This window comes from Sturnira hondurensis, unplaced genomic scaffold (assembly GCF_014824575.4).
Source record: "Sturnira hondurensis isolate 20B ecotype Veracruz unplaced genomic scaffold, ASM1482457v3 Scaffold0000780, whole genome shotgun sequence".
Lineage (NCBI taxonomy): Eukaryota > Metazoa > Chordata > Mammalia > Chiroptera > Phyllostomidae > Sturnira > Sturnira hondurensis.
In genome coordinates, this window is record NW_028073411.1 from 16233834 (window position 1) to 16252967 (window position 19134).

Below are 19134 nucleotides of genomic sequence, written 5' to 3' on the forward strand. Positions count from 1 at the left end.
TGGGTCCGGGGTGGCAGCTGGAGAACAGAGCCAGGAAGGGCCCTTCCCAGGGCCGTGTCTGACTCTTGATAAAAGTCTGGAGGGCACACATCTCCTGGCATTCTCCTAGCCCCAGGGCCCCCTTAGGGCCCGGGTCCGCCCAGTACCCCAAGAGCCTCAGCTGCAGTCCTCTCCCCAACACCCACACAGCCTGGCCAAGTCCTCTGCGTCCGTCCCAAGGTAACCTGCACCCACGCCCAACCCTCCACCCTCAATCAGCAGGGCTGGGCCAAGAGTTAGGGAAACAAAAACCAAAACAGAACAGAACCCACGCTCTTCCCAAGGTGTTTGAGATGTTCCAGGAGACCCCCAAACTCAAGCAGGACTCACACCATGGAGATGGCATTGAACCTGAGAGCTGAAGGATGAGAATGAGTCAGCCAGGGGAAGAGCAAAGGGTAGAGGATGCAGCCGGCACAACAGCCTGCGAATGAGGAAACCAGCCTGCCTGAGGACAGGAGGTGCACCGGGGCCACCAGGGGTACTGAGGCACGTCTGGGGACCAAATGACCAGGCGTCCCTGCAGTTGAACACCCGGGTCTTTTGCAAACTCCCAGCACCCACTATTTGCTCATGAAGCTCTTACGGGAACAAGACTTTTACATTTTAACAGCACAGTTTGGTAAATGCTTCTACGAGACCGAACGCCAGGCTGAGTGCTTTCTATATTAACATAATCACTCATTGTCCCAACAACCTTGTAAGTCCTTAGTAATTCTCTCTTTGCAAAGGAAGAAAGTGAAGCTCAGAAAGTTCTAGTAGCTTGTCCCAGGGTGCCCAGCACAGGAGGCATCAGAAGCAGGGTTCGAAGACAACTTGCTCTGCCCACCAAATCTGTGACCGTCCTGTGCACTGCATGCGAACCACAGGCAGGACGGCGGACTAGGGGCGCAACTGGGGGAACGTCGGCGGTCGTTCAGGGAGGCCGGGAATCTCATCTAATTCTGACTCGATCGCGACTGCCATTGCTCCCTCCACTAGACCCTGCTCTCCCTGAGGGCAGGGACTTCGGATCGTGTCCCTCTCTGCACCCCTGGGCCCCGGGCCCTGAAATGGCTGGCGCTCAGTCTGGGGAGCAGACCGAGGCCAAGCCTCAGTTCCTTCACCTATAAAATGGGCGTGAGGGGCGTGGGGGCGTTTGTAAGGCCCCAGGGCACCAATGAAGCTCATGGTACTTCAGCTGCCCGCTATAAAATTAACAGCGTATACTTCCAGGGCGGCTCCTCATGCAGCACCTCTCTGGACCCTCGCAGACACCCTGAGACCTACAGGCAGGCTGGCACTAGCCACGCCCACTTTGCAGACAGGGAAACTGAGACCGTGAGAAGAGTCTCCTCCCCATCACATCACAGGAGTCCCTTCTAGAGCGCAGGCTGCCTGAGGGCAGGGTCTCTGACCTGTCCCCAGGGCTAAAATGGTGACTGGCACACAGTAGGTGCTCAGGAACTAATTGCTGAATGAATAAAGAGGAAGTAAAGCCCTGGCTGGTGTAGCTCAGTGGATTGAGCGGGGGCCTGCACACCAAAGGGTTGCTGGTTCGATTCCCAGTCAGGGCCCATGACTAAGTTGCAGGCCAGGTTCCCAGTAGAGGGCGTGCAAGAGGCAACTACACGCTGATGTTTGTCTCCCTCTCTTTCTCCTTCCCTTCCTCTCTCTAAACATAACTAAATAAATAATCTTTTTTTAAAGGAGGAAGTACAAACCATCTTTTCTACTCTAATTCTGCACTTGGCCCTCACTCTCCCCTGCTAAGAGCTGGTGAATCCATGAAAGAAAGAGGGGCAGAGAGCATGAAGAAGGAATTAATGTTTGCAAAAGCTCCCTGTGGGTCAGGCAGGGGCCTCTTTACTTTCATTCACTAAGCCCTGTCCTACCATCCTCCACCTGGAGATGGGAAGAGGGCGGCTTTCTCTAGAAAGCCAGACCAGAGTGCCGGCCAAGATCCCCTTTGGCCAGTGCCAGACCACCGAGGCCCCTGCCAGCAACTCAGAGGCCTTTTGCCCTCAGCCACTGACGGGACGCCCACGCTGATCCTTCCTCAACCTCACCCAGGCGAGTGACAAAGGGGCTTTCAGCTCCCTGGGCCCTGGCTCTGCCTGGGAAGAGCGCACCTGGCCCTGGGCAGCCCAGCCCCCTCTCCCCACACACACCCATCAGCAAAGCATGACTCAACGGTTCTTCTCCGGGGATCTGGAAGCGCCACCCACCGCACCCCGGGGGCCCAGGTGACACACCCAGCCCCTGCTCTGTGGGTTGGGACGCCCTGGGAGCCCAAAACCCCAGCAGCCTCCGAAGGGCTCAGCTACCCGCTTGCGTTCGTTTCTGGCAAAGCAAGGCAGCAACGTGGCGGGACACCGCTGGGGAGTCAAGTCACCGTCGCCACCGCGGAGCCCACACAGGTTCCCCGACACAGGCACCCACCCACACCAGCCCGGCGGACGCGGTGCTCAGGGCCCCTCCCACTGGGGACCTCTTGCCAAAACCCACCCTTTCCCGCAGCAGCACCCAGGGAAGGAGCTCCAGTCCCTAAGCCCGGGAAGGCCTCCAGCACGCGACCGCGCAGCCGGCTGACGCCTCGCGCAAGCACTCCCCATCCGCACCGGGCTGCACTCGGCAGGCCCTGCGCTGCGGCTCCTCAGCTCTCCCCGCCCGCCCCTGGGCACGGGGAGGTGGCGCAGAGGGACCCCTGGAAGTTACTGGCCTGTGCGTGAGGGGCGTTGACCCTCCCATTCCCACCAGCCTCTGGGCGGGCTGGGCTTGGGCTTGTGGAGACAATTAAGGGGCATTCAAATGCAGGGCCCCTTTGGAGTGGCATGTCCCACTTTTTTTTTTTTTTGGCAAATTCTGACAGTTTTGGGCCAGCTGCTTCTATCTCAGGATAATTCACCATGAATAAAAGACCAACCCCCAACCAGCCGCCTTCTCCCACCACCCGGTGGCCCTGCCTCGGGGGGCACAGGGCGGGGCAAGGACACTGCCCCTGGGGGAATCTGGCCATGCATTTTTTTCTGGGTCCCTCTTGGTCTCTGGGGAGTGGGCAGCCTAGAAAATTCTACAGGCTCCGGGCAGGGCTGAAACGGCAATCCAGGGTTCTAAACCATTAAATTTCCCCGGGATTTCCTCTCCAGAGTAACCGCGGGGGTGGTCTTTTTAAAAATGACGGCCACAGCCGATCCTGGACGCCCGCAGGCCTGGGGGCGGAAAGCGCCTGCGGGAGGGACGCGGAGGAGGGCGCTGCCCCTCGGGCCGCTGGGCAACCGCGGCCGGGGTCCTGAGGCTCCCTCCCTCCGGGGCCGGGGCCCGGGTGGGGAAGGGTGGGGTGGGGCGGGGGGGGGGGACACGACACACAGCGCGCGGTCCAAACCTTCGGAGGGCACTCGGTGCGACGGCATCCCCACGCCGCGGCCGGCCGGAGGGGGCCTCAGACAACACGTACGTTACCTTCAGTCACATAGCTGTGGTCCCGCAGGAAGCTGTGGTTAATTTTCCGCGTGTCCGTGTCCTCGCCCATTGAAGGCCGTGCCCGGTGCCCTGGGCATGCCCCGCCGCCGCACACCGATGCAATCCGCAGAGGTCGCGCCGGGCGCGCGGGCCATGCCGCCGCAGCCTAGCAAGGGCGCGGGCCGCCGGGGCCCCGGGGGGCGAGCATCGCGGCCGGGGGCGGCCGGGGACAGGCAGGGGTGGCCGGGCGGGCGCCNCCCCCGCGGCCCCGCCGCCCGCCGCCCGCCGCGCTCCCGCCGCCCAGCGCCCTGCAGGTGGAGCCGCGCCCCGTCAGAGACGGCACCTCCGCGCTCCGGTCCTCGCGGGTGGGCACCTTTGGTGCTCGAGTGCGCCAGAGCAGGAGGAAGGAAGGAGAGGCCAGGTTGGGGAGGGGGCGCTGGTCAGCTGCGCTTTGAGGGGGCACCTTGAGTGCCAGGTGCTGCAGTTACGGGAGAGATGACCAATTGGAGAGGGATTAGAAGAGGGGAGGGCAGGCGGGCAGCTCGCCACGCAGAGAGCAGGCACCAGAAGAACAGGGATGGGGAGTACAGGGTCCCCTTCAATAGTGGGAGAGGGTGGGCAGGATGCGTTCTGAGGGCCGCCCGGAGCGCAAAACGGGAGAGCCTGAGGAATCTGGGGGGCTGGGGGCGTACTGGGGTGGGGAGCCCGCGGTCCGCACTACGAAGTAAAGAAAGCTCTAGGTGACAGGGCGGGGCAGTTGCCCCCCCCCCCCCAGAGCCCTGAGGTCTCTCCTCACCGGTGAGAAGGTGTTGAAACAGCCCTGAGGACGCTCAGAAAACAGGCTCCGAAGCTGGGGGTCCCGCCTCCTCCCCATCCAGGCAGGGACATCCCTCCTACCCCACCCCTTGTCACCAGTGTAACCTGAGTCACAGGGTCCACAGTGCCTGGCTCAAAACAGGCCGTCAAAACATCTGTCCTTCTCTCATCAACTGGCTGCCTCCTCCAGGCTGGCCCCTTGCAGGATAAACAGAGTCCCAGGCATGGAGCACAGGCCCAGGCGGGGGCGCAGAGGTGTTGGGGGAGGAATGACCTACCCACACGGAGTTTTTCCTAGGGGCTTGGCAAATCCTCCTTGGAGAGGGAGGGGAGGAAATGCACCCGCTGCCTGGGGGGTGACCTAGGGTGGAGGGTTGGGGGTGCCACAGGCCCAGGCGGGAGGCAGAGCCCTTTTCCCCCAGTTCCAATTCTGTGATGCTCTTCCCTTCTCTGAACTGGTTTGTCAGGGACTCAGGGTGGCTCTTCAGCTGCAGCAGGAGGGTGGGGAAGGCAGGAGCTGCCGCCTGCCCCGGGGGTCATGCGGGGAGTGAGAGGGGTGTTCACAGCTACAGCTGGGCTTTCCTTCCACAGAAGGGGTAGGAGGGGGTGAAAGCGCCCCACCCCACCAGCACCCCACACAGCAGAATGGAAAGAGCAAGAAAGACCCTGCAGAGGCCTGGGGCTGGGCCAGCGCCACCACTTTCGTGCCTGCTCAGGGGCCAGACCTGTCTCACGCCCATAGTTCAGGTGTGCAGATTCAGTGCAAGGAGCAGTAAACACAAGGCCTCTGGGTTGCGGGGGTGAAGGAGGCTGACACCCATGTCTTCCCTCCCCCACACGTGGTCCACTCAAATGCCCCACACCCCACATCCCGAACAACTCCCCCTCTCTGTACCCGCCTCACCTCCCTAGCTCAGTAGAGCAAAACCACTTTGGCCTCAGACAGGGGCAGACAGACTGGGTCCTGGTGCTGACCACGAAGGGGCCGGGCCAGCACAGCCCCGCCTGTGAAGGGCAGGTGAGCACAGGGACGGCCTCACCAGGTTGGCGTGGCCCTTAGCAGGAGCTGGCCTCGTCGGCACTCTGGAACGCTCGTGGTTGTCAGGCTGAGCCTCTCGCTAATTTGGGTTCTTTACCCTCCTCTCTGATCTTGGGGAGACCCCTCATCCCATGTTCTCCATCTGTCAGTTCCGCCAGAACACCACCCAGCCCTCTGGGATATCCTGGGCCAACACAGCAGCCCACCCCGAGTCAGCTTCTGAGCCAGGCTGGAGGCCCTGGAGCTGGTGACCTCCGACCTCACTGGGCCCCAAGGCCGGGCACCAGCCCCTCTCCAGTCCCCCTCCAGTCCCCCACCCACACCCATGCAGTCTCCTCCATTCTCCTGAAGTGCCCCCTGCCCCTGCAGAACCAAGACCCCTCCCTCGACCTCCTGCCCCCTCCCAATCTCACGCCACCCATTGCTTCCCTTCCTCCTCTGTGTCATCCCGGGTCCCTGGGCACCAGGCTGAGCTCCTGACTCCGCCCCTCTGCCCTCCACCCTCGCCTCTCTCTATCCAGACTCCTCCCCTCTCTTTCTCTCTCTCACCATGAAGGTTTGTTGAGTATCTACTATGTGCAGATGCGCTCCCAGCACAGAGCAGAGAGCAGAACAGAGCAGACAAGCTCTTGCTCTGAGGGGCTGACCTCCTGGTGGGGCGAGAGCCGCGCGATCAGGTGAACGTGGGCCCTGAAGGTCATGGTGGGCGAGGCGAGCAAGTGGGGCGCAGGGCTGCAGGTGGTGGGAGGGGCTACCCGTGTGTGAGGCGTGAGTGGACAGGACCTTTGTGACACTTGTCAGTGTCCCTCAGTCTCCCCAAGGCGAAACCTGATTCCATGTCCCCTTCCAGCTGCGGGCATAGTGCTCGCCTCCCCTTCACAACCAGAGTCCGGAAGGACACGTCCACACTCCCCATCCCACACTCATGCCTGGAGCCCCACCAGCCTGGCTTTCTACCACCACCCACCGCTCCTCCCAGAAAGACCCTCTGGCTCTGCTGACCTTGACGGTGACTTTCCTGTTCCTGACAGTGGACGGGTCGGTCGCTGGCCTCCTCCGTGAGCAGATGGCCCAGCAGCTGCCACCCTGTGGGCCGCCCCACCGTGCCTTCCCTGCCCTTCCATGACGTCAGCTTCTTCTGGGGCTCAGCTGCTTTGTAAGTCATGCGTTTCTCTTGATCCCCCAAATGCTGTGTCACCCTCGGCTCTCGGTGGCCTAACTTTGCTTTAATTGGCGTGTGGTGTGCGTGCAGAAAGTGCACAGACATGAGATGTTCGACTCATCGTGGAGTAACTGCTGTGTCACTGCCACCCACGGCAGGAAAAGAGGACACAGCCAGCCTCGGACGCCGCCCCCGAAAACAGCCCTGCAGGGTTCCAGCAGGGACGACAGCGTGTCACACTCTGAGCAACGCTCAGACTTGACTTATATTCGTGGCGAGTTGACGGGCAAGCCACTCCAGGAGGATCGCTGCGTTTGCGTTTCTGGTCACCGGTGAGGTTGACAATCTCTCCACCTGGCTGTTGGCAGTCCCTCCTCTGTGCTTTGCCTGCCCTTCCCCATTGCTCGTTCTGCCACCGGGTTATTTGGCTTTTATCTCGCCCACTTCCCAGAGCTTCTTCTATGATTTTACTGCCGATCCTCTGTCTATTCGTGTGTTGGCAAACATTCTCTTCTAAGTTGTTGCTTTTCTCTCAGCTGTGTTCATGGTCCTCTTTCCCTACAAAAGTCACTGCTGTGGATGTCGTGAAGTGTCTCGATATTCGCCTTTCTCTTGCCTTTTGTGTCCTCTGCAACGCGTCCTTCTCCACCTCCCAAGTCATAAAGAAGAGCCGTAGAATGTCTTTCTTCTACACTTACATTTAGCCGGTTCACAGCGTGCTGTTCCCCTTGGGGTGAAGTAGCGGTCTGGTTATGTCACTTCCATGTGAAGAACCTGATATCCAACCCGTCGTCCGCGGAAGAGCCCGCCCCCTCCCACCGTGTTCCCAGGTCTGTGCGAGATGGACTTCGGACTCTGTTCCGTTCTGTCCGCGCATCGTTTATCTTCACACAGACACCGCCTGTGTCGGTGTCTGAGCCGTATAATGAATCCTTGAGGTTAGGTCGTCTTCCTTCTCCAAATTTGCCCTTTTCTTTCAACGTCGTTTTGGTTATCTGAGGAGGTCCTCGGCCTTTCCATGTGATTTCCAGAATTAGTTTGTCAGTTTCCCAAAACAAAGCCTGCTGAGATTTTTTTGGTGGGGTTGTGTCGAACCTGCAGATCCGTTTAGGGAGAACTGTCATCTTAGCCATATGGAGTCCTCTTAACCACTAACCTAGTGCGTGTCCCCACTTACTCGGGGCTGCTCCAGTTCCTGCCCTCCACGTTTTATCAGCCTCAGTGTATGGGTTTCCCCATCTGTGGCCAGATTTGTTCCTCCATTATCGCATTGTAATGGCACTTTTAAATTTTCAATTCTGATTGGTCTTCCATCCTGCAGACTTGCTAAAATCATTACTCATTCTCCGGACTTTTTCGTCAATCCCGTCAGATGTCTACAGACAATCACATCATTTGTAGACGAAGCAATTTCACTTCTTCCTTTCTAGTCTGGGTGTCATCTGTTTCTCTTTCCTGCCTTATCCCACTGGCTGCAACCTCCAGTACAAGTTGAACAGTCACGGCACAGGTGGCTGTCCTCACCTCGTCCCCACTTGCGGGGGAAAGCACTCAGTATTTCACCACCAAGTCCGTGGGTTTTGCAGAGACGTGCTTCACTGCACTGAGGAAGTTCACCTCTATTCACAGTTTGTTCAGAGACTTCTATCAGAAAGAGAGCTTGGGCTGTGTCAGGTGGTCTTTGTGTGCTTGTGGGGTGAATGTGTAGGGGTTTTGTTGTTAATATGGTGACTTACACCGATGGGACTTCAGGTGTGAAGCCCGCCCCACACGCCTGGGACAAAGCCGCTGGGTCATGATGAGTCGTCCACTCTCCAGGGTGCTGAGTGAGGTCCGCCCAGGACTCCGTGTTGGCGTCCACGAGGAGCAGTGGTGTCGGCCACAGTGTTCTCGTCCCACCGCGTCTGCGGCGGCTTTAATGCCGGGCAGTGCTGCCTCACGGACGGCTCGGGAAGCGTGGCCTTTTCGTAAATGTCCCGGAAGAATTAGGTAGAATCAGCACCACCTGCGTGACAGTCGTCAGCGGACGTACATCTGGGCCTGGCGTCTCCTCTGTGGAGAGGCTCTGCATCCCCTGTCCACCTTCTTCACAGGACTACTCAGGGCATCTTCTTCTTCCTCGGGACGCTTTGGTGGCTTACGTCTCTCAAGCGATCTATAAATTCCATCTACAGTGTTCAAATTATTGCCAAAAGCTGTCCACAGTGTCCCCTTGTTATGCGTTTACTAGCTGTGGGACCTGTCACACCGTCACCCTCTGATTCTTGACGTTGGTGACGCCATCTTTTCTTCTGTTGTCCCGGGGGGTCTGGCAAGAGTTTCTCCACTTTGGGGGGAAAGCTCCAGGACTTGGGTTTGGGCTTTATGATTTTCTCTATTATTTTTGTTCTATATTTCATTGGCTTGTGTTCCGATTCTTCTATTTCCTTTCTTCTGACTGCTTTGGGTTTAATCTGCTCTTGTTTTTCTAGTTTGTTAAGGTGGAACCTTAGATAATTTATTTGAGTTTTTTTCCCAATATAGACGTTTCATGCTACAAAGTTCCCTCTGACTATTACCTCAGCGGCAGCTCAGAGACCGAAAACACTGTGTTTTCATGTTCGAGGTAAAAGCGCTTTCTCATTTCCCTGTTGATTTCTTGGTGGATGTATGAATTACATAGAAATGTAATTTCAGAGACATTTCCAATATCTGGGAATTTTCCAGAGCTGCTTCTCAGTAATTCCAACTCAATTCAACTGCAGCAGAGGCCACACTTTTTGGGACCGGAACTGCTTCCCATTCACTGAAACGTGTTTTGATGCGTGTCCGTGCTGTGCGCTGCAGAGGCGTGTGCGTTCGGCCCTTGTGGGGCAGAGCGCTCTGTAAACGGACACTGAGTCCTGCCGGCTGCGGGTGTCGCTCATGTTTCCTATGTCTTCGACATTTCGGTCCGCTTGTTTTGTCAATTACTGAGCGATGCTCACTGAAAACTCCCGCTGCGATTACCGGTTCACCTGGTGCTGCTGCTGCGCACAGACCCACAGCGCACCCGGCCGTGTAAAAGCACAGCACACACAGTTACGTGCAGCGCATAGTACCTGACGATGACCACAGACGACTGTGTCGCTGCCTCACGCACTCACTGGACTATGGTTTCCATCACTGGTTGGGGGTGCGCTCCTTCTGCTTATGGGGAAGTTGTGCTGTGAAGCCGCCTGCCTGTCACCCCAGCAGCAGCCTCCCCTCCCGCATCTCCTGACGGCCTCCCGGCCCCTCGTCCCCGAATGAGTCTGGGTCGTTCAGTCCTGCATAGGCTCACGACCTGGGAGTGCGGGGCTGTACCACAGCGCCTCGGTGTGCAGTAGGCCAGGCTGTCCCGGTGTCCAGGTGTGTGCAGGTGCGCTCTGTGGTGTTTGCAAACAGCAACCCCCCCCCAACGATGCCTCTCTGGGATTGGTCCCCATCAGTGAGGTGTGTGGCTGTGTAAGAGCTGGTTTGGCACCTTGTCTGCAGACTCCAGCATCTCTGTCATTGCTGGGCCGGTTTCAATGGGCTGCCCTTCCTCCTCCTTAAGGGCTAATTTTCATGCTGCTTTGCACGGCCAGAAAATTACTTCCAGATCCCGACATTGCGTCCTTTGCCTGGTGGGTTGCTGGGCGCATACTCTCCACATCCTTGAGCCTTGTTTTGGGGTGTAGCCGACTCAGAAACCCTTTCGAGTCGTGCACTGGTGACGTGCTGAGCTTGTTTAGACAGCCCTCCATCTGGACTGACTACCCTCTGCTCCTGAAGCGAGACTCCCCTGAGCAGCCCCCCCCACCCCCAGGGCCCCGGGAACTCTGGGCTTCTCCAGGCTGGCTGGGCACAGCAGCCCCTGTTCTCAACCCTGCGTGTGCTCAAGGCGCCATTCCTCCTGTCCCCGGCTTGGCTCCTCCACTGGCCCTTGGCTTCCTCTGCACACTCGGGTCGGTTCCCGCTGAGCCCTCAGCGGCCTCCCCATGGCTCCCAAGCTCTCGCTCTGAGCAACCCTCCCCCCTCCATGGCTCTGCCCTGCGCCCTCACCGCCTTGGCTTCCCCACCACCTGGGTTCAACCTCCTCAGCGGGGTGATTACATGGGGCTCCGCTTGGACTGACCCTCCCTGCCTTGTGGCCAGGAGACCCTCAAGGCACGAGCTGGGCAACCTGCGAGCTCACCTGGTTTGTGTGCACCCCGACCCCTGAGTCCTGTCTCAGAAGCTGCTATTTCGTGTTTTGTCCTGATTGCCCATCGTTGCAGGTGGGAAGGTAAACCTGGCCCCTGTTATTCTGTCTCAGCTGGAAGTGTGGAGTCATCCACCCGTGCCTGGCCGCACAGAGGGGCAAGCACCTCTCCTCCTCCCGCCCCGCAGAGAGGGGGTCCCCCCATTCCCCACATGGCCCCATCGGGAGCAGCCCACCACCACGTCCCTCCATCCCCCGCCTTACGCTTCCCTACTCTCCACGCTGGTAAGAGGCATAAGGAGTGGAAGGGTCCTTGCAACCAGTTCCTGACATTTTCCTTTGAGAATCCATTTCTTCGCCTGGTGCCGTACGTGGGCATGTGATGTTTGCTTGTTGGGATGTCTCAGTGAGCACTCAAGGCTGCGGCGCGCACAGAGCCCACCACCCCCAGGTGCTGTCCCTTGTCCTCAGATTCTGCCAGCCCCACTCAGACAAGGCAGTCGGGTCTTTGAGGGGGCGGTGTGCACGGACCAGCACCTCTCTGCACACCGGGTAGAACAGGAGCTCCCCTCTAGCAAGCACCTGAATCCATCCCACAGAGTTTGCAAACTTGATACCGAAGAGCAGTAATGGGCGGCACCCTTTTCCACCCCATAGACTGGGTTCTAGTGAAATCAGTGGGCACTGCACTAATCCCCACGCCCCGGGTCAGCCCAAAGGAAATTTAGAAAACAGGCAATTAAGCAGGATCGAGCCGGGTGGCCTGGGTGGGGAGTGACCTCCCCACGCGTTGCCCTCTGGTGATCAGCAACTCACAGCACTACTGGCCGGGTGTACAGCCTCCACTCATCGAGCTCTCCGTCCAGCCAGCCCCGCCCTTGCGAGAGGGTGCAGGAGGCCCAATGCCCATCCTCATTTCCCTGCTGGGCCTGGCGGTGGCAGGGGAGGAAGACCCCAAGCCTCCCGAGGACAGGCTCACCAGAGCTCAGTGCAGCGGCCAGGACCAGGCTCTGCTCCGGGGACACACGTTCTTCATCCCCATTGGCTGTTCCAGGCCCTCCTCTCATGACACCTCTTCCGTGGAGCCTTCCTTGATGACTTCAGTGCTTGAGGTCATCACTAAGTCCTTAACAGGATTGATCCAGCATTCATTAATTTAATCAGAAATTATTGATCACCCTCAAGGATCAGGCTTGCATAGACGTGGGGCAGAAGCCAGTGAATGACACACGTTCCTGTCCTTTACCTGCTCGCTCCTTCCCTGCAGGGAAGAGGTCCCAAAGAAGCTACTGTCCCAAGGGACAGGCAGACAGCAAACCTTCCAGGTGACCACAGATCACAGTGGCATAGAGGCCCCCTGTGTTTGTCCTGCTCGTGCAGGGGCCAATGGGAGCCCAGACTGGGCCCAGCGAGCCCAGCGGCAGGTGGTGGGCACCTCGGCCCACCCCCAGATTCATCGCCCGGTGAACCTTCAGAATCACGCAGTCCAACCGCACTTACTCAGTGACGTGTGCAACCGGAAGGAGCACACCCAGTGAGCATCTGCTCCACACACGGCCCTGGACTAGCTGGTTGTTGTCAATAACTGTGTTTGTGTCTGCGACGTAGCTCTTGGTCTCTTTGTTTTCTAGTTCGGGTTGGAAGATGGGGAACAAGGAGACTGGTTCCCAGTCACACGGGGAAGCTCAGGGAAGGGTCACCCTCTGACCTGAGCTGTTTGCCCCTGGTCCCTGGTCCCCGAGGGCAGTCAGTCACCCTGTACCGCCTATGAGTCCCACCCTGTGTGGCACTGGCCAGCAGGTCAGGAGCCTGCAGGGAAGGAGCAAGCAGGTAAAGGGCTGAATCCAGACTCAGATATTCAGCAGCCACAGCACCTCATGCCTCCCCCACATCAGTGGTTCAGCCTGCTTGTCCATGTGCTAGGTCGGCGAGCACACACTTCTCAGGGCACAGCACCCCCAGCACAGCCCCCGGCACAGATCCGCCCAGGGGTGGTGGGTCCCCGCCCTTCCAAGTGCCCCAGTGGCCTGAGGACCCTACATGACCTGTTTCTGTCTCCCCACTTCCCCCAGATCCCTTCATGACAGCCATACTATCTTCCCTGCTCTTTCCCCAACTTGTCTCAGGGCCTTTGCACCTGCTAGATTAGCCCTCCATCACGATTTCTTTTTCCTTGGATATCTGCAAGGCTCAGTCACTTCAAAACTCACTCACTCGCTTGCTCGCTCACTCCAAAGCTTTGCTCGAGTGTCACCTCCTCAACGAGGCCAACCAGCCCCTACTGACAACTGCCACACGCCCCCAAGCCTCCCTACCCCTGGCCTCCTGTAGTAAGCTGTGCTTTTTCTTTTTGCTTTTAACATAAGGTGTCATTTGCTTCTTAATTATGACGATTATTTAGTGTCTGTCTCCCCGCCCCCACCCCTGTCAGAATGTCAGCTCCGTGTGGGGAGGACTTCTGTCTTGTCACACTTGAACCCCGGGGGGGGGGGGGGGCGGGGGGCATATGGTAGGTGTCAGGATGTGTTCAGCCAGTGAATGGTGCTGGTGCTAGGCGGGAGCCATTTGTAATGGAAAACCAAGACAATTAATCCTGCCCATCAAGATTACACACTTCATGCATTCCACACGCTGGCGTGCTGTGTGAGCAAGCCGACACGTGCTAATCAATTTACTGCAGAATAAAGGATAAACGCACGCCGGTCTGGCTGCAGGAGACGCGGGGTCAGCCGCAGAAGGACCACGAACATGACGAAGGGCGGCACCCGTGCAGCCCACTCTGCTTTCTCCTCCAGCAGCGCCTGGTCCCCTGGGCGGCCCTGAGAGCGGCCCTCGCCCCGCCCCAGTCTGCAGCCCACTTAACGGTTTTCTCTTTCTGTGACTCTGGTTCCACGGGAGGTGCTCGACGCTTTCGAATCACATCGCCTCAGTGTACTCGGTTACCTAGCAACGGCCGTAAATCAACAGAACGTGCTGGAACGGCACAGCAAAGATCCCAGGCTGTTGGATGCTTTGGGTTTTTTTATCCCAAACGTCTTCGCTCACCCCCAGCATCACCTGCAGCATCACATGTGCGTGTAGTTCTGACCTCCCTCAAGGCCCGACGGACTCTTCCGCGTCTGTGGTTCCCCAGCCTTTCTTGCTCGCCCTCCTCGCCCTCCTCCCCGGCTCCGGCACCACGGACTTCTCTCTTCAGGCCTGTAGGACAGCTTCCGGAGGGCAAACCCTTGTCTCCGCCCCCCCACACTTCCTGCAGACCCCACCTCATCCTGGGGTCCATCTGTTACACTGAACTGAAAAGCAAGGCGGCCAAGTAATGAGACTTACGCATTAATATGTGAGGTTGTCGAAGGTGAACATGTTATCCTGGCCAGTGTGGCTCAGTTGCCCCGTTACCAAAGGGTTGCAGGAGTGTTGCCCGGTTACCAAAGGGTTACAGGTTCGATTCTTGGTCAGGGAACATGCCCAGGTTGGTGGTTTGATCCCCAGTCCAGGCCTGTGTGGGAGACAACCCATAGATGCTTCTCTCTCACATCAATGTCTCTTTTTCTCCCTTCCTTTCTCTCTAAAAAGAAATTAAAAAGTCCTCTGGCAAGGATAAAAAAATTTTTTAATCGAGCATGTCTATTCAATAGTTCTTGTTCAGTGTATATAAGTGAATGATTTAATGAGTGAGTGAGCAGTTGAATCAGGTGTTGTTCTCTGGAAAATTTTCTAGCTCTAAGATGTCATCAAATTATACTAATTACAGCAAGTCTTTAAAAATCCTCACACTGAGAGCAAAATTAATTCTACTATTTGAAAAATTCCCCAAGACACAATGGAGCCCCGCAGTCCTGATCGGGGCTGTAGCCTCGACTCGACCCTGCTGTGACCAGCCCGCCCCGTGAAGTCAGGGGTCTGTGGAGCCTGGTCCTCCCAGACCAGACCTCATGGGGGGTATCGTAAGATGACCCGTTTGTTTTAGAACTGAACTGCAGTGCAACCCACAGTGATTAGACACTTACAATGGTCCATTACCACCCTTGTACGCATCATGTCATGCACAGAACCCTGGGCCCAGGGACAACTCATCCCCAGCATTTTCCTTATCAGTTGTCACCATCACCATTATCATCTCCACCAACATCATCTCTACCAACGTCATCTCCACCATCATTGCCAACATCACCACCATCATCACCAACATCATCTCCACATCATCACCACCACCATCATTATTACCATCACAACATCGACTCCACCATCATCACCAAAATCATCTGCACCATCACCACCATTATCACCATCACCGCCATCACCACCACCCGCCATTACTACCGTCACCAGAATGACTCACCTTGATGAGGCACTTAACCCCACCTGAACAGCAGAAATGGTGTGAACCCAACGTGGCCCGCCTCCTCAGGACAGTGCTGGCCTTGCCCCTGGTTCGAGGCTCTACAAAACCTGATGGGTGTTAGGTGAGATGGACAGTCCACTGCAGGCAGTGTCCTGTCACCACGTGAGCGGAAGTCCCAACTCAGCCCTTCTTGGCTGTGTGACCTTCAGCAAGTTAGCCGACCTCTCTGAGCCTCGGTGTTCTCCTATGCGCTCTGAGGATGCTGTGTGTACTCTAAGATATGCTCTTAAGGTAAACGGTAAAAAAATGTTCAGCGCCAGCCCGTGAAAACTCAGCCAGTGGTGGCAGCGAGCACCAGTATCGCCTGTGAATGCTGGAGCTGGAGCTGGGGGATCACAGACTCGGAAAGAGCGGCCAGCAGGTGCGGCATGCCCACCATGTGCTGGGCCCGCACCGAGCACGTCGGAGGGTTGGCTCACGCAGCCCTCAGACACCTAAGGAGCCAGCCCTTCCACTGACTCACGGGCCAATGTCCAGAAACCAAGGGTCAGAGAAGGTGGCAGATCGTCAGTGACAGGGCAGTTTTGCGGGGCCCGTTACCATACCCAAGGCCCGAACTCTTCGCAGGCACACTGCCATGTTCGGGCAAACCACTGTAGCTCTCTGGGCTCCTGCATCCCCAGGTGGGGTGAGTAACTTGGGGTCTGCAGGTTCCTCGCCTGTGGGCACTGAGAAGGTGCCCTGGTCCGCCCCGCCTCTGGGATGGCCAGTGGCTGGGTGTGCTGGGAAGACAGGGCTGGCTTTCCTGGCCCTCTCCTCGCTGGCAGGGAGCGGCTCTCTGGGCAGAGGCCTGAGTGCAGTGGGGAGGGAGCCGCGCAGGTACATGTGTAGGAGGCCCTGCACTGGGCCTGTGCTCGTGTGTTAGAGGAAAATCCAACACGGCTGATGTGATCGAAGCAGAGAAAAATGGGGCTGGAGAGGGACAGGAAGCAAAGGAAGGACTCTGGATTACTCTAAGGAGTCAAGAACCCCAACCGCCAGGGTGCTGGGGGTGCTGGGTCACGCCCACCAGGGCCCAGGGCGGAGCCTGCTGATTCCGCAAGGCACTAAGAGCTTCGTGTGAAGGGCTCAGAGGCGCTCTGGGTGACAAGGAGGGACGGCCATGGCTCCACTGGTCGAGGGAGGCTTTGAAACGCTATACTGAACGTGCCGAGATTCCCTCGCAGGCCCCAGGTCCCTGTTCCAAATGGACTTTAAACATGAGACAGACTGGCCCCAGACCCTCCACTGGACCATTTCCAGCACAGCCCACCAAGGCCCACCCGGGTCCCTGGGGTGACAGATGGTGGACAGAAACACAAAGAAGGTCCTGGTGTCTGTGCTCAGGACCCAGTCCGCCAGGGTCTTCAGCCACAAGACGCATCTCACAGACACCCGTCCTCTCCCTGCCTCCCTGGTGCCTGTCACCAGCCCTCCTTCCCCTCTGTATGTGGCCCCTAGTCAGCGGCAGAAGGCCTTTACTATGCTCTTTTGCAGTGCTGTTGGCCTTTCCCAGGGGAGGGGCAGGGGGACAGGGCAGGAGGAGGTGGCCTCCCGCTGTGTCTGTCCTGGACAGGAGGGAGGCGTGGGGGTGTGGGTGTCCGGCAGGGTGTCCTGCACTCGGCTCATCCTGCACTTGGGTCCACACGATCTGTCCACAGCTCCCAGCCCTGCCCAGGGACCAGCTTTCCCATAGCCCCCCAGACGGCGGGGGCCCCAGCATCCGTGCCCCACCTCACCAGTCACTCAGCAGCTTGACCCCATGAGCCTGTGGGCAGCTGCCCTTGCAGCCTCTGTGGGCCTCCCGCTCTGCCTGTCTCTGACTTTTGCCAGTGAACAGGGGGCTGCAGGGGCGGGGGGGTGGCGGGGGAGGGAGGACATCACCAGGTGACGGGAGAGGAGGGCTGGCACCAGAGGCCCAGGAGGACAACCAGGTCCTTATGATGCGGTTTTTATTTCAAAAAAGAAGCCCCAGTCCCACCATCTCCTGCCATCACCAACCGGATGGCAGCCGGCTCTCCCGCCCCTCCTCGCTGCTCTCCGAGGCCTGGGTCCTGCTCCTCCACCTGGCGTCCCCAGGCAGCCGGGGGCCCAGAGTTGGTGCCAGCTCACTGCGTCCCAAAGTGAACAAAGAATGTCCGGATTTCCTTCGGGTGGATGGTGACAGTCGGGCCTCCCGGGGGTGGGGGCCTGGAGCTGCCTGGGGTGGGGCAGAGGCGGTCAGTCCCACCCTGCCCGTCGGAGCCCCTGCCTCCCCAGGACATTTCCTTCCCCCCTCCCCCACCCACCACAGCTACCTACACCCTGCTGTGGCTTCCCTGGTGGTGCGTTAGGTGACCAGCCCCTCCTGCCCAGACTCCCACTTCCAGCGGGCCGCTTGCGTTTCTGCCCACCCCGTAGTGCCCCGCCTGAGGGGGAGGGACAGCTGGAGGCCGACCCTGGCCTCACCTGACGGCATTCCCCCTGCTGTGTGGCACTCGAGGCCTACCAGATGTCCCACTGAGGCCCCTGGGGGCCTTCATCTATCTCACTGCGCTCCTCCCTCGGAAGTCATGCCCCGGGTCTCAGGCTGGAACTGCCCACCCACCCCTCCTGCCTTCTTTCCGTTCATCCATTCACCCCCACGGCGTGAACGTCCACCTGAACACCTGCCAGCGTGCCCAGTGCAGGGGACCCAGAGGAGGTGCGCGGGACAGTAATCGCGGGGGCAGAAAGAGCAGAGGAGGCACCTGGCCCAGCCCTGGCCTTGGTGGAGGCTTGTGTGGGACTGGCCAGAAGGAAGGGATAAGGGTGTTCCAGGCAGGCGAACAGCATGAGCAAAGCCTGAGAGGCACAGGGCAGCCTGCGGTCGGCAGGAGCTGGCAGGACCTGTGCAAAGCAGGGCACAGCACAGCAGACCGAGGGCGCCTGAGGTACACCTGGGAGCCTGGGCTCACCCAGGGCACGGGCAGGGGCAGGGGCTGCACATGCCCACGCATGCCTGTGCGGGAGCCCCGGCGGGTGGACGCCAACCCCAAGCCCACTGTGGTAGGTGCAGGAGGGCTGCACAATCGGAGAAGGCAGGCAGCCTGCTCTAGGTCCCGCAGCCCGCAGGGCCAGCGCTGGGAATCACAGGCAGCAGCGCCTGAACCAGGGGCTCCCAACCTCCATCCTCCGTCTTCCAGGTCCAGCGCCGCAGCGTGCTCACGTCCCAGGTCCCGGTGAGCGAGCGCTCCTCCACGGCCAGCACGGTGCCCAGTCCCCGCAGCACGGACTGCAGGGAGAGGAGGGACGGTGGGCGGGGGGCGGGGGGGGTGAGGGAGGGTGAGCCACCAGAGTCCGGGTCTGAGCAGAACATGCCCCGCAGCAGGGGCGGCCACCCAGGGCCCAGCACGCACCCCATTTCATTCCCACAGCCAATCCCCTGGCTCGGGCTGGGAGCCCCATTTCATAGATGAGGAAACAGGCGGGAGGAGCTTGTTTCCCAGGTGCCCAGTTGGATGTAGGTGCCCAGAAACACATGGACACTCAGAACCCCCCTCCAGTGTCGAGCTCCCCGCGCTCAGCAGGGGCCACAGCTGCCCCAGGAGGAGGCCAGTCATGGCTGTCCACCCCCCTTGCCCAGTAGCTCCACCCAGCCACCCCATGCAGAGATGGGGCAGGTGGCCCGACTGGCCATCCACAGACAGGGACAGTCTGCTGACCAGGAGGGCAGGGAGGCCGGGGAGCGGCTCCCTGTGCTGATGGAGGGCGCGCGTGCACGGAGGGCCTGGCCCCTGGGCTACCGCCACCCCCAACACTTTGGTCTTACACCTGCTTGTGAGGCCTGAACCAGGGGGTGACCACAGGCCAGCAGCAGGAAGAGAAAGAGGCAGCTGGCTGAGGACAGCTGGGCGGGAGGACACAGATGACCAGGTCCAAGGACAGCATTAGGCAGCTGAGCAGGGGCAGAGACAGCCACCCCCCACATTGGGTGGCGAGAAAACCCCAGGCCCCAGTTCTCAGCTGGCAGTTGTCACTCAGAGTCACGCACACTCCTAACCAAGACCTGCTCTGGCCGCCCTGACCAACCCCGTCCACGCGGACAGAAAGCA

At 59.1% G+C, this 19134-nt stretch overlaps 2 protein-coding genes across 2 annotated transcripts in view; both read right to left on the reverse strand.

Annotated features, from left to right (window-relative positions):
* PPP2R2C (protein phosphatase 2 regulatory subunit Bgamma) overlaps nt 1-3651 on the reverse strand; it is an 84019-nt gene extending 80368 nt beyond the window's left edge. Inside the window, exon 1 of the mRNA XM_037046135.1 lies at nt 3481-3651. Within this exon, the coding sequence (XP_036902030.1) occupies nt 3481-3550 (70 nt within the window). The 5' untranslated portion in view covers nt 3551-3651. The remainder of the gene's footprint in view (nt 1-3480) is intronic.
* A 13364-nt stretch (nt 3652-17015) lies between these two features.
* MAN2B2 (mannosidase alpha class 2B member 2) overlaps nt 17016-19134 on the reverse strand; it is a 30666-nt gene continuing 28547 nt past the window's right edge. The window contains exons 18-19 of the mRNA XM_037046147.1: nt 18206-18314; nt 17016-17261 (exon numbers count right to left, since the gene is read on the reverse strand). Of these exons, the coding sequence (XP_036902042.1) occupies nt 17170-17261; nt 18206-18314 (201 nt within the window). The 3' untranslated portion in view covers nt 17016-17169. The remainder of the gene's footprint in view (nt 17262-18205; nt 18315-19134) is intronic.